Raw genomic sequence first — 14,807 nt, 5'->3', positions numbered from 1 at the left:
ACGCAATCCTATATATAAAGCGACACGAATAAACACAGTAGAATAAAATGGCAGCTATGAATTTTGTGAAATTGCAAGTAAATGCAAGTTAAACGTAGCATGTTCCAATAGGCAGCCTAAAAAGCTTAAGAGGCAGTGGAAAAACTGCACTATAAAGCCTCTTAAAATAAATTAAAAATAACACCAGCTATAAAGGATAACTTGTGCTGGCTTATTAACACCAACTGCCCGTTTACGTTTTGCTTGTATCACCTCAGTGGGACGTCTTTTAAAGAAAACATCCCATAGAATGCCTGATGTATTGTGCTTCTGTGCCATTTTGACAAGCAAAGTACTGAGTGCTGTGCTATTCCAGCAGGTATTTTATTTTAAAGGTTTTGACCGGAAGTCGTCTTTCACTCCAGCGGGTTTGACCACAACCCATCACACCCTGAACAATGGGCCGTGCACAGCAGCCTCCACATGGGAGAGTGGGGTGGAGAGCCTGAGGCTGCGGGGCGTGGAGCAGCTGAGCCCCACACCGCCGGCTGCTGCAACACGCTGCACGGATACAACACCTGAGCAAATGTAGAAACTTACCCATACATCTAGAGCATCTACCAGCAGACAGAATATGAATGAATACAATACCACAGGAAATGTAGAAACGTACCCATAAAGACACTCATTTAGAGCATACATCTAACCAGCAATGGTTAAATTCTTCATTTTATTTTATTCCACTATACTATCTGAAATACACATGTGGTTTCATCGCCTATTTCCGTCGGTGAAGCAGAAGTACTTGTTGCGTTGATGACCAATGATCGTCAAGTGACCAATCACCGTTCGAGCTGAGAGGCTGCTGGCCAATGAGCATCCACTCTCATATCGCGTACTTTTGCGCGCTTGAATCGCACCAGGCGGTAAAGACGGATAAATAAATTACAACAATTCTGTAAAGAAAGGAACAAACGAATCGTTTGTTATAACATCAGGTGGTAAAATAATTTAAATATCTGCGTATAGTTTTATGGTCCTTCTTGCTGTGGTAGATTGCGGCCTTATATTTCAATGCTAGCGTTAATTAACATACAATGGATCATCTGCTATTCAGTGTAATTTTCTTTCTTTCAATCACGCATAAAATGCAATATTTCTTCTGCTCTGTCTGTTGGTTGAATGGAAAAAACCGTTCTTCCAGTTGAAAGTCCGTTTACGCACATTTTAAACAATGTAAATGTAGGCTAACGTTATTGAAGTAAGGTGGTTAGCTAACGTTAGCTAATGCTAAGGGGCTAGCTACGTTTGGCCTTGTGGCTAATTTGGGCTCCTCTCCACAGCAGCGTTAGCTGACAAGGAGCTAGCAAAGACCAGCTAACCAGCAGCAACCCGTGTCCTCTCCGGGGAAATGGCAAGCGAAGACTCCATTTTGGACAGGTAAAGTGAGCCAAGCCTCGCTGTACAGCTGAGCTGAATTTGTTTTAGCTAAGGTTAACATAACTAATAAGGCCAAGTTGTAACCGTTTGATTGTAAAGTATTTACCCGAAACACATATTGTTAGCTAATTGAACTCGTATGCAAATCAGCAGAACAAAAAACAAAAAGATGTCAAAGATAACAACTTCCGTTTCTCAACCTCTGAGTGCGTGTGTACTGTACAATATGATGGTGGATGAAAACAATGTGGATTAAACATTCAGAGACATTCAGAGCTTCTCCTGAACTGACCTGATTGTTGTCCACCAAAACATCTACATAAACTTGCTGTTGTAAAATCACCATTTGTGTGATGGTAGCTACTTTGCTCTGTAGCGCTGTTAACCAGAAATACTTTTCAATGCTTTGTCTTGATTCCGTTAGTGTTGATGAGATGGATGACTTCTCAGATTCTGGCAGTGACTTTGAGATCACGTTGAAAGCCAGAAAGCGGGGCAAGATGGCAGTAACCGGACCTCAGGTAAATCATTTTATTCTGACTTGATTCACTCATTTGGACATTTTTCAAATTGGTAAGGCACAATGAAGAACATCACGTGGTGGTGATGATACAGTTGGGTGTTTTCTGATGGTAAGGGTTAATCAAAGTCATAACTGCAACACCGTGCTAAGTCTCCACCTTATCTTGCCATGGTTACCAGTAATTCAGTTGACAACATCAGTTCCCTTTATTCACTGCTGAGCTGCCCCCCCTCCCACACTCCTCCTCTCCTCCTCATCTCTTTCATCCCAAGCCACCCAAGAGACCAAGGCATAAAGCTGCATTGAGGGTGTCCAGCCGCAGCAGCTCCATCCCCACTTCTTCAGACTCCTCCTTGCAGCAGCAGCAGCCCTCTGGGAGGACATCCAGGCAGGCGTCCAGACCTGTGACCGCACTGAGCGAGGGAAGCCGAGGCATCAGTGCAGAGAATATCCATGATGCGGTCTGCTCTGGAAAGAGTGCCATGGTGGTGAGCAAACTGTCAGCTGGAGTGCGAAGGGGGAAGGGGTTGTAGCGATAAACACATGAAGGGAGGGAGGTGCTGAAGGAGGCATGTGTAATGAGAAGAGAAACCAGGCTCTATGAGCAACAATGAGGGATTATCCTCTGCTGTCAGGAGCTGACTGATTTCACCCAACAGAATTGGCTTTGATACGCAAAGAGGAAGAGGAGTTCTCTCTGGATTGTGCAGTCAATGATTGACAGCATGTGACCATACAAACCTTTGTGGTGCTGGGCCAGTCTCTTCTGGTTAAAGACTACAAAAAAAATCGTCACATAACAATAGAAAGCCAAGAATGTCCGGTGAGCAGTAATAAAAAAAGCCTCCCACTACAGTGAAAAGCAGCAGCACAATGCAGAAGGGAATTCTGGGGGTTTACTCACTTTCATTCAGCACTTCAGACAAAGTGCAGTTAACATTATCTTTAGTCTGTTACGCAAAGATCTGTCACTTCTAGTTCTCTATGTTTGTAATGTACGCTACACTGGGGTTATCACACAGCAGATGTTCCAAAGCTGCATCCATTTATGTTCAATAGTTCCGTCGTTGCCAAAAAGGATTATGCAAATGAGATAATATGAATAATACTCATTCAAAGTGACCAGGAAATATAAATGTGGGCGGTGGTCGGGACATTCAGAGCTACTGAGACAAACCTATAACGCCAATAGTTTAAAGAAATCTGAAAGATGAAATCCATACTGTTCCTTGAATAATATCTAGTTGTTGTGTCCCTTCACCCTTTGATCTGAGTCTGGCGTTCTCATTGGCTGCTATCTCCCTGTCCATTTAAGACGGTGGTGGACGAGTGGCTGGACAGCTACAAGCAAAGCCGAGAGCAGGGGCTGCTGGTGCTCATCAACTTTGTTGTTGGGTCCTGTGGATGCAAAGGTCAGAGGTCAAATGAGAGCCTGAGAGATGGGGGCGGGGGTCAGAGTTCAAAAGATTATCCTTCCAATTTCAGCCCAGGGAATGATCAGCAGTCAACTATTGATCTCCCAGTATGGTAACGATACAACGTGCAGGAGCTGGGTTAATTCTGTCTACTAAAAACAGAAAGCATTGATGACATTAAGGAATGAAAAATAAATTATGCCTTTAAATATATTCAAGAGACACGTGTGTTTTATCACACTTGGAATCTTCAGGAGTTGATTTCACTTTTCTGATGGGTCACTGGCCTTTGATCCTTTTGTCCAGGAGTGGTTACCAGAGAGATGTTGGATAACATACAGAATGCTGAGATCATCGGCACACTAACCAAAGAGTTCAATGAGGTGAGACATGTTTAAAATCTTTAGAAAATAAAGATGGTTCTTAAAGTGGTTTGCATCTAGTTTTGTAGTCTTTGTCATCCAATAATCCTTCTGGAATATGCTGAGAGTCTTAACGGCCTCCGTATCCAGGGAGATTATAATCTGAAGGACGGAGTACAGTACGATAGACGGACAAATTATAATCTTGGCTGATAAATGGACACATTAACTCATTAATCACTTTGGTAAACCGTTGATGACATTCTGCCTCAGGGAAGTATATAAAGCCCAGTGTGTTATGTCCATCTTCTTTTTCTTGTCCTCTCGCAGGTTTCAGTGAACTACCCTCTGTGTACTCCAGGCCCCCAGCTGAAGCGTTTCAAAGCCGGCCTGTGCGAGTTTGTTCAGGTTCTTGTGAGATCGTGTCGAAATAGCCTAATTTATGATGAGTACCTCTTCCCATCCCTGCTGGCTATGCTCACTGGCCTCTCCGACTCCCAGGTCAGAGCCTTCCGACACACCAGCACCCTGATCGGTAAGCACTGCTGCATAACGTACTATAAAAATATAAACGTACACACTGACAACTGACTCGACGGGGGTCATGGCTCCGTGCTGTATATTGACTGTACCTGGTGTCGTGCTGCATTCTCCTCCATTAAATTTGTAAAATCTGATTAAAGGAGTAGTAACACAGACGCTGTAGTGTCTTTCTTTTTCAGTTCTGTGAATTTCAAAGGAGATGCCAAACTACCCCCATTAGTTTCTGTAGAGTTCACTGAGCTCCTGTGATATGTTTCTGTTAGTACTGTGTATGAGCCGATCCCCCCCCCCAGGTAACGCGCAGTCCTGTCGGTAGCGCCGATCTGTGCTAACCTGCATGCGTCTCTCTATTAGCCATGAAGGTGATGACCGGGCTGGTGGAAGTAGCCGTGCTGGTGTCTGTTCAGCTGCAGACCACCCAGCGGCAACACAACCTGGAGAACAGCAAGGGGGCACATGAACGAGCCCCCGGCAGACTGGAGGAGCTGCAGGCCACCATCAGTGAGGTGACACATACACAAACACACTGGCATGCGTGTAGCCTCTTCCGTGTAATACACAGGCAGGTCGGCACATAAAAGCAGTCCATCCATGCATGAGGCATTTGGATCCCAGTCTATTGTACCAATATTGTCTTTCCTTGTTGTACATGTGTGTGTTACAGCTGCAGGAGAACAGAGAGGAGCTCTCCTGCATGATGAACGCCGCGTTCCGCGGTGTGTTTGTGCACCGATATCGGGACCAGCTGGCTGACATCCGGGCTACGTGCATTGAGGAGTTGGGCATGTGGCTGCAAAAGGACCCTGAAGACTTCCTGAATGATGGCTATCTTAAATACCTGGGGTGGACCCTGCATGACAAGGTACCACACATGACAGTTACATGTTCTCTTTCGTTCCACAGCATCCCCTCTGTCACAGAGGTAGCATCCATCTGCAGCCCAGCAGTGGAGATAGAAATGAGTGCTTTTTGTTTCATATGAAGTCCTAGTCTCTGACCGCCTCTTGAACCAGAAACTTTGGTAGAATGTCTGCACACAGACACAAGAAGGCCCACATACACACCACTTGCACAAAAAGAAAAGCTCCAGTAGGAAGGAGCTCAGGGGATTCAGTCTGTAGGTTGTAGTGTGGGTTACTCTACTCTCTTCTTCTTTCCTTTAGCAAAGTCCAGTGCGTCTGCGGTGTGTGCGTGCCCTGCAGGGTCTGTACCAGGAGAAGGAATTCATTGGCCGCCTGGAGCTTTTCACCAGCAGATTTAAAGTGAGGCATCCCTCTGGATTGGCAACCTCATTTAATGTATCTTCTCTCCTTCCTTTATTCTCTCTGTCTGCACAGCATCTGTTTAATCGATTGTTTCAGCTTATTGTGTTTCTATCTTGTTGTCTGCATATGTCTCACTTCAGTATTTTGTGGCCCCTCCCCTTATTTTCCTGCCTTTCTCTACAAAACAAAAAACCCTTCACCATTCCTCTTTTTTGTGTCTCATCCTTTGTCTGGTTGTGTGTCTGGATGCGTTAATTGCTGCCAATTACTGATGGTTAATACGCTTTCCTGAAACACATAAAAAAGCCACATGTGCTGAGGCAGATAAATGGTTTTCAAGGTGTGGCTTGGCGCCTAATCAGTGTGTGCGTTCATGCATCTGTGGGTGTTCGTGCATTTATGTGTGTCTCTTTCATGCATTGAAGTCTGCTGGCATGATTTTTCCTCATCTGTCTGCGTGCGTGTGTGTGTTTCAGGAGAGGATGCTCTCCATGGTGCTGGACAAGGACCCAGAGGTGGCAGTGGAAGTGGTCAACCTCTTGCTGTTGCTCCAACAGTGAGGCCTTTCTGTCTCTGATGGTTTCTCTGTGCCGCTATCGGCAACATACAGGCTCAGAATGTCATTTTTGAAGATTAAAACATCCTCATTATAGCCCATTTTATACAATTTAATTGCTTTTCTTTCTTTTGCATTCCTAGTTTTGAGCTGTGTTTACTCAGCTCAATTGAAATGTAGTTAAGAATTATTTGTGAAAATAAATAACCCTGGTTGTCCATCCAGTTTCTAATCAATACGAGTTTCTAATCAATCCAGTTTCTAATCAATAAGAGTGTATTGTTTACTCATAGCTGCTATAACACTTTGAGTCAGTGTGGTTGGCTGACATCTCGCCCCAATTCAAGTTCCTTCTAAATGAGATGTCTTAACAAGTATTACGATGCTGGAGGACAGTCTGCTGTTCATGTTAATAACTGTGTGTGTGTGTGACGGGTTCTGTGTGTTGCGTGCAGCAGGACGGAGGAAGGTCTGAGAGAGGAGGAGTGTGGTCCCATCTATCCTCTGGTTTACGCCTCAAACCGAGCCCTCGCTTCTGCAGCCGGCGTCTTCCTCTTCAAGAAGTACATTTTCATCCTTCCTTTCTGCGCGTCGAGTTCACTCTGCCAAAATTCTGTTTGTTTCATTCATTTCCGTATCAAAGTGATTCCACCAAAAAGACCAACTAAATTCACATTAAAGCTCAGAGGAATCAATTATTTCATTTAATATAGCGTATATCACACAAATAGCTTCCTGTAGATGGGAGCGTGTTATTGCTTATTTGCTTTCCATGCCTTTTCTTAGTTTAGTTGGAGGCAATTCGAGTGGGATTTGTCTCATGTGGTTTATAAACACGTGGCGGGTCTCCTGCCTCAACATTAGTATTATCCATCTTCACTCTAGCTAACAGGCATAGCTTTGTTTTTCCAGAGAGGATAATTTAGTGCGGCTTCCCAAGCTTCTGATTCAGATGACTGCGATTACAGGGTGACCCAGGGGAGAAGAGGCAGAGGAGTGACAGCTGGAGGAAGAGGCAGAGCGGCATGTCCCAAACAAAAAGAACAGAGGAAGCAGGGGGGCTCTAGTGGCTCCTAGTGATTATTCAAAAGAACCTTTTTTGTGTCTGTCTAAAGAATGTTTCAGACTGTGCCTTTGTTAACGTAATGTTTATTTGTGTTCCTTTTTTTGAATGTCAGGCTGAAGACTGTGCTCGCCAGTGACCACCACGAGAGCGATAACAGTGGAAATGCAGCCTTCTTTCAAATCCTCATCACCTTCTTCATCCAGAGCGAGGTAGTGTCTCTCAGCCACTGCACTATTCTACTCACAATGTGTTCATGAATAAAGGTAGACCAACCACGACAAAGGGTTTATTGCTCAAATCAATTTTCATTTTGAGTTCCCTGTAAAACACTTAACTGCCCACTGCGCTGTGCAGGAAATGTTATTCCAACACATCCGCCCAAAGGCCCAATTTTCTCAAATAGCTGAATATTGCATCTTCACTTACTGGAAGTGAACAACGGAGAACATGCTTCGGATCACATTAAACTCCAAACCAACCCTTGTGTCATGGCTAAAATCAAAGAGGGCCTTTGTAGTTCAGTAAAACCCTGCAAGGTACATTTAAATCAATCAATCAACTGTGGATTTTCTGGACAGTTCCACGAGCACGGCGCTTACCTGGTGGACAGTCTGTGGGCCGTGGCCAGGTCGGAGCTCAGAGACTGGGACACTATGACGGCAATGCTGCTACAGGAGTCTGGTGAGGAACGAGGTATGACTGTCATGTTATCTTCATCAGTGCATTGAGCTCAGCCTAATCATGGATGCAAGTCATGCTTTATCACCTGGTTGGTCCTGCGCGTGCTGCTCCATCGCTGTCGTCTCAGCCCTCACCCACTGAGTCCTGCAGCGATGTGTGTGTTCCAGGTCTGATTTACGAGGAGGAGGGGGTTCTCATAGAGCTGATGATGTGTGCCATCAGACAGGCAGCACAGGCCACCCCCCCTGTCGGGAGAACTCCGGCCAAGAAGGTGGTGGCACACACACACACCATGAGCTTCTTTCATGAAACTCGGGGGCGAGACCAATGTCATTCTTTGTTTTTACTTGCAACACATCATCCAAAGTTCTGGATTCACAACTACAATATGCAACCTTGTGACTCTAAACTAGAATAATTTAGATATTCCACAAGTGTTTGCCTCTGTTCCCTGGAATGTGTCACACATGCTTTTGGTTTGCTCATTTTCAGGTTCAACATAGACAGTTTATCACAATGAGCACTTTGTTTATTAGACACAACCTTTCACATTTTATATTACAAAGATTCTGAAATACTCACAATGCGTTTGGTCTCCACATTGAACGTGTGGGATTAGAACGTGACCATGAAGGATAAGAAGGTCCAGGAACAAGACAGGAGGCGTATCACCTCACACTTCATCCCGTTACTGCCACAGCTGCTGGCCAAGGTACACATCCAAGGTTAACTTAACATACGTAATACCATAGTACTTACCTGCTTTATGTTTGCCATATCGCTACCTCATGTCACATTGAGTAAAGTACAAGGACACTTGATTTATTTCATGTTTTTGAATGCCTCCCCTCAGTACTCAGCAGATGCAGAGAAGGTGAGCCTCCTTCTCAAAGCTCCCCTGTACTTTTCTCTGGAGATGTACAGCAGCGCCGCAGGGCTGGACAAGGTAGGAGTGGAGGAAACCAGCCTCAATAGATGCTGAAAATCTCTTTAGGAAATGACTCTGTAAATCATTTCCCTCCTCCTATATTTTCCTTCTTCTTAACCGGTTCTCCCGGATCCGTCCCCCTCACACTCTGCTCTGTTAGCATTTGGACCTGCTGCTGTCTCAGGTCTGGGGCATCATTGAGAAGCACACAGATGTCACTGTGCTGGAGGCTTGTGCCACCCTTCTCAGCACCCTCTGTGCCGACCGCTACACCTTCTCCTCCCGCACCAACCTGGTCTTCAGCCAGCTGATGGACAGCCTGACGGAGTGCCTCAACGCCTACCTGAGTGACCTGGTGCAGGTGGGAGAGCAGTCAAAGGTTTTATGAAAAGCATGCTCACACTATTCTGCCTTCATGCTAGTGAGCGCCAGATAAATAACAGAAACACATCTGTGTGATGCAACACGGGTCATTTGTTAGAAAACCTAACAAACCGCCTCCCAGTTCATGTATCTGTATTACATCAGAAACCTTTCCTCATACCTCATCAGATAGTTAAAGTGTGTTTTGTTTACTTAGGGTACTGCAGATGACGACGATGTTTACAGTGCAGCCACTGCGTTGAAAAGGATTGCCGCTCTGAGCAGGTAAGTGCGTGGAATCGATGCATATGGCAGTAGTAGTACACGCTATTTGTTGCACAGACGTGTGTGTCTGTTTCGTTGTGTAGTGCCAAGGACCCGACCAGCTGGAAGCTGTTCGACTCGTGTCTGGAGCTTCTGAAGAGCAGGATGGAGTCCAGAGAGTTGGACAAGGAGGTCTGTGCTGTGATAACAGAGGCCGTGACTTAAGTCGTGGAAAACATGAGTACTTTCATTTTTTGCATTTTGCCTCGTTTGTAAAGAACCTTTTATTGCGAGTGTTAAGCCCATTTTATGCAGCAACGTTCAAAATGTGTTTTGCCTGTTGCACCTCAATCTCTGCTGGTATTTCTATTTAATCTTTCTTTGTGTCATTTCAGCTTATGGTGTCGGCCTTAAGATGTGCTGCCTTTTACCTGATGTGGGCTAAAGTGAATGCAGTTAACTCCACGCCAGCTGAGGTTCTCGTCTACACTCTGCATTCATCCTCCTTTGCTTAGAAATAGTTTGACCTTGACTCCGTCTTTCACACACTTACTTGGCTTTCGGACGTGACAGCCTACCTGCTCACAATAAGGCGCACAGCCAACCCACGGAGGCCATGTCGGGGGCCTCCCTGTGTATTTATTTGTGAAGCTCTTCCCGTCCGTGCTGTCCAACGGTTCACCAGCTGCGCCGGTAGCAAGCAATTAACTCAACAATCTGTTCCATCCACACGTCTACGTACTAGCTTGTCTCAGCTCGTCTCTGATTCCCTCTGAGGACTTAGTTGTGACTCGTTTGTCCATTTGTGTACTTATTTAAACTGAAGGGCCAGAGAAAGCTCAAATTCCATTTTGCCCAAATTATTCATCATATTTGGTCATGTCTTAAATCCCAATTGAATGATAAATGACTGAGGCATTGAAGCTGGATTTTGATTATGTCCCGATGGTGAAAATGTGGTGCTTTGCTTCTTGTCCTACACATAAGGAACATGACACATGAGGGATCATGTGTGTGATGGCTCTACCTCTGCCCTTTTGTCCCTTCACCATCGGCTGCAGGAGGAAGTGAAGCGTCTGAAGAAGGAGATGCGTTCGTTCTGCAGAGTTTGTGAAACGTGTCTGTCTCTGAACCAGAATGAGATCCGAGATCAGGTGAGTCCCGTAGAGGTGTCACTTTGAACATCAGCATGTATGTGCTGGGCGTGTCCTTAGAGACAAGCAGAGCTGGACTAACAAAGTGCTTCTCTCCATCTCCAGGCGTTTGAGCTGCTGTGTGACCTGCTGCTCTTGTACGGCGCCAGTTCCGCCCGCGTTAAACCCGACGCGCTGGTCTACCTGCCGTCGGATTCCCTGCGCTCCGAGATGGCTGCTTTCCTGCTGGACTACGTCTTCTCCGACTCTGAAGATGCTGAGCTCAACGGTACTTTGGAACATCGTAGAACTACATTTACACTGACACTGACTGTCGAGGCTCAAGGTCCGACTGGTCAGTCTGGTTCCTTTCTGCTTCTAGTTGACTACAATCTTCTAGGACTCAATGAGAGTCACCAAATACAACCACACACAACGGATGAATGGTTGTCGCAGGACGTGGACGTACAGATTGTTGCTTTGTAGTTTTTAGATACTGATGTGAGAATTCCAGATGAAGAACTAAATGTTTGATGTTCAGAGGTTCTCCTCGTGGCTGTGTGGTGGTTTGCGTGCGCACACACACACACAAAGTTCTCCCAGAGGTCTTTCTCGTTATTTATGCATTCAGACACGGTTCTTGATGTTTTTGTTTTGAGACTCTGCTGCTTTTCTCTTTTCCCAATGAACTGCAAGCCAAATGTCATCACGTCAAACCTTCAGATATTAGTTTATTATTGCTTTGTTGCTGACACCGAGCTCTCCTTCCTTCCTTCCCTTCCTTCTAGTTGAGGCTGAGGAGGCGATGAAGATCACTCTTCTCCAGAGGAGGCGCAACCAGCTGGCCGGCTACTGTAAGATGGTCCTCTACGGGGTGCTGGACCTCACTGCTGCCACCAACGTCTTCAAGCACTACAACAAGGTGGAGATTTCAGTTTGTAAACTGTTGTATTTAAAGTGAATCGATTAGGAATACAGTTATTAGGACTGAAAGAATAGTTATTAAAGCATTAACAATGGAGGATGGTGAGAACATCTCCACGAGGTGCTGAGAATGAATCAGAGGGAACAGAAGGCAGAGATTATTCTCACATTGGAGTCATTTAGAAGATGCTGGTAATCAAATACACTCATGATGATGAACATTTTCATTTGCTGGTTTTCTCCAGTATTTTAAAGACTATGGCGACATCATCAAAGAGACTGTGAGCAAGAGCAAGGTCATCGATCCTGTGCGGAGCGCCAAGACCGTCTGTCTGTGTCTGCAGCAGGTGGGAGTTCTTTCCTCACCGTGTATTGTGAACTTTTAAATAATGCATGAAATGGGCAATCACATCTTTTGGTTTGATGGTGAAATGTTTAATTTTGGTATTTTTAATTGTTTTCATTGCATACATCTGTAGATGACATTTTTTTTTCTGCGGGGCACATTTTAACTTTATTTTCTTACTAACTAATCTGTCTTATGCCCAACAGATTACAGCTTCTATAAAACTTAATCCTCAACAGTTTTGTGGTTTTGTTTTTCGGGGGAACAGTCCGTCCACACGTATGCAACGGTTTGTGTAGTGAGTCCTATTAACGTTGTGTGCGATCAGATGTTCTCCGAGATGCTGACGGAGGAACAGAGCAGGCAGGATGTCGGTGAGATCCGGGACTTGGCCAAGAGGCTCGCCATGAGCTTCGGCATCGACCTTAAGCGCGCTCGCAAACCGCTGGTGGCCCTGCACGTGTAAGTGGGCGTGTCCCTGACGCACACCCACACCTCTTGGCCCTGACTTTTCATCAAAAGTCCTTTTCCCCTTTTTAAAATGAAATGTGGGGTCACACTTTGGTGTAAATGAGGCTGCTGTTCACTCTGAGTCCTAGAGTTTTGTTTTCTGAGCTCTTCAGTCGAGTTGTTTCGGTTCTCAGGGAAGGCGTACGTTTTGCATTTCGGGAGCCGCCAGAGGGAGAGGAGCAGCAATCGAATGTGGCCTTCTTGGAGATCCTCAGCGAGTTCAGTTTCAAGCTGCTTCAACAGGACCGTGTTCATTTGTAAGAAATCATGTGAACCCATCCTTACAAACAGCCAAATATATGCCATAATGACATCAGTCTTATTCAACATTTCCCCATCTACTAGTGTTTTACATTTGTCGGCATCATTTCAGGAGCAAAGCTAAACCTTTTCTCCTCAAAGAAGAAAGTTACATTTTCTTGTTCAAAAGCTTCCAGCTGATCCAAGCAGTTGATGTTTGTTCATATCAATAAGCTTTCTCCACAAAGAAGATGGTCTCATTCTGGGGTTTACTTTGTTGGATTGAACCTGACTCTTTGTCCTCGTCTCTCGTCCCCTCTCAGGGCCGCGGTCCTGAAGTCAGAGTGTCCCGCTGCTGCCCTCTCCTGGCCGTCAGTCAGACTGTATCAGCGCTCCTTGGAGGGCCGCTCTGCGAAAGCCAGAGTGACGGGGGAGGGAGGCGATGCCGACTTCTCCCATGAAGCCCCCGCAGCGAAACGCAAGAGGTCAACTCCTCAGGGTGAGACGGACACGCAAAGATGTGTATCCATTCACCGCTCTTTGTGTCCTCAGCGGTAACCTAAACATCTCAAGCAGTTGTTGGAGTACAAAGTAATTTGGTGAAAGGAAGGAACACTCAAATGAAATAAAACTAGCGCTGCAGCCAGTGATCTTCATTTTGGCCTTGTGGCTGGTGGTCCCAGGTAACCACCTCCCCTTGTCCCCTTGTCCCCAGTCCGGGGATCCTGGTTGGACGGCTCAAGCGTCCACAGCAGCCTTCCCCCTCCAGCCTTCACCTCCACGGCACAGAGACCGCCGGCCTCCAGAGCCAAAGAGTCTGAGCCGGGGTCCGAGGACGAGTTCTCTTTGGGGTGAGTTTGTCGTTTAGCAAGTATCACTACAGAGACGGCAACAGCAGCTACCTCGTGCACTCTGTGCCTCTGTGAAACAGCCATTGTACACATGGTGTGACCAGCCCTGGAGTGTAATGGCTGCTGTTCACCAGGTCCAGTATGCGAAAGGTGAAGCCCTCCAGACACCAGCCACTGTTGTCCAGTCAGACCGCTCGCTCTGTGGATACGGAGGACATCAACTCCCCCCTCAACTTGTGAGACTAGTTTTAGAGATTTACCTTTTTGTAATAGTGGTGAATGACATGTGAATATTTGTCTCATTTTGTGATGCTTCTAGTAAGAATAATGGCATTAAAACAAACTCATTCTCTCCAGATTATCTCTGATTGCGGACGATGACGATGATGAAGAAAGAGAAGAGGATCCTGATATTAAGGATTACGAAAGTGACTCCGACAATGATTCTGCATATACACTGGTAAAAAAATACAAATCTCTGAAAATGTCTGTTCTACAACAAACACCTGTTACATGGAGTGCGTAACGTTCCTATGAAGAGTCCGTTATAAATGTCTGTGTTGACGCATCATTTGAGCTTCACTTGAACTGTACGAGTGCTTTATGCTTGCTACTGGCACCTCTAGTGTAACGAGTGCAATAGTATGAATACATTTGCTTTTCTGGTTTGGACAGTACCTCTACTGTGGCATGAATTCAGTTTACATGGCTTTTCTTATTGGAACACAAACTAAGAACTAACTTACTGGCCCCTCAATGTTCTTCCTCCTCTGCGTTTGCTCTGCAGCCTTCCACCCGGCACACCTCAGCCAGCGTCCTCGATGAGCTGTTTGACTGAGGGCACAGAGGCCTCGGCGTCCTGGGGAACAGCTGTTCTTTTCATCTTCAGCTCAGCACATCTCACTGGACTGAGTGTTTTATTTGTGACCAGTCTACGCAGTTCCCCTGTCAGCTCTAGTTTAGTCGTCATTTTGTTGGAGGAAAGGAGGACGGCATAATTGATTAGGACGTTTTGGGGAAACATTGGTTGCAATTCACGATTGCGATTGTTAAGTATTGAAGTTAATTTAAATCGCCGTTGACTGAAATTTTTCCCTCCTGTTATGGATTTAGTGTCACATTTTGCACTGTTCAAGATTAAATATTTTTTGTGGGACACTTGTTGATTTAATGTTGATTAAAACATGGTTAACAGTGAGTATCCTAAGAACAATTGTCTGAGTGTTCATTGAAGTGTGGTGGTCACTTTTTTCTTTTTATGCACATCTAATTTGGAGAGGTATTATTGGTGGACCATTATGTCTACTAGTATAACGAATATAAAGTGCATATTTTCAAGTACTGGGACAATAAACTTAAATGCGCTGCTTCTCATCGTTTGGATCTAGTGTTGGGTCACTCTGGTCACGCTGTTGCAT

At 45.4% G+C, this 14,807-nt stretch overlaps 1 protein-coding gene across 2 annotated transcripts; it reads left to right on the top strand.

Moving 5' to 3' along the window:
- Window positions 1–845: 845 nt before the first annotated feature.
- Window positions 846–14,655, top strand: LOC119210057 (cohesin subunit SA-1). 2 transcript variants are annotated; one of them, XM_037459666.2, is made up of 32 exons: window positions 846–977; window positions 1,323–1,419; window positions 1,844–1,940; window positions 2,215–2,430; window positions 3,258–3,354; window positions 3,664–3,740; window positions 4,050–4,254; window positions 4,617–4,768; window positions 4,927–5,124; window positions 5,426–5,524; window positions 6,004–6,083; window positions 6,539–6,646; window positions 7,262–7,358; window positions 7,728–7,842; window positions 7,998–8,101; window positions 8,450–8,542; window positions 8,684–8,776; window positions 8,919–9,119; window positions 9,339–9,406; window positions 9,490–9,577; window positions 9,781–9,861; window positions 10,447–10,539; window positions 10,645–10,807; window positions 11,307–11,440; window positions 11,688–11,789; window positions 12,117–12,250; window positions 12,433–12,555; window positions 12,862–13,037; window positions 13,254–13,389; window positions 13,524–13,625; window positions 13,747–13,849; window positions 14,177–14,655. In XM_037459666.2, exons 2-32 carry the CDS (start codon window positions 1,391–1,393, stop codon window positions 14,225–14,227), a joined length of 3,615 nt encoding a protein of 1,204 aa, XP_037315563.2. In that variant the 5' UTR covers window positions 846–977; window positions 1,323–1,390; the 3' UTR covers window positions 14,228–14,655. The 2 variants fall into 2 exon arrangements, with proteins under 2 accessions (XP_037315563.2, XP_062414492.1); XM_062558508.1 differs by having other exon boundaries at window positions 859–977; window positions 1,326–1,419.
- The last annotated feature ends 152 nt before the right edge of the window (window positions 14,656–14,807 follow it).

This window comes from Pungitius pungitius, chromosome 2 (assembly GCF_949316345.1).
Source record: "Pungitius pungitius chromosome 2, fPunPun2.1, whole genome shotgun sequence".
Taxonomy (NCBI): Eukaryota; Metazoa; Chordata; class Actinopteri; order Perciformes; family Gasterosteidae; genus Pungitius; species Pungitius pungitius.
This window is presented reverse-complemented; position numbering and strand designations above follow the sequence as displayed.

Bases quoted from the DNA above. Each gene is read 5' to 3' on its own strand.
- LOC119210057 (XM_037459666.2), top strand. From the start codon at position 1,391: ATGGCAAGCGAAGACTCCATTTTGGACAG. The intron at 3,741-4,049 runs GTGAGACATGTT...GTCCTCTCGCAG, and splicing joins TAACCAAAGAGTTCAATGAG to GTTTCAGTGAACTACCCTCT. The intron at 4,769-4,926 runs GTGACACATACA...TGTGTGTTACAG, and splicing joins TGCAGGCCACCATCAGTGAG to CTGCAGGAGAACAGAGAGGA.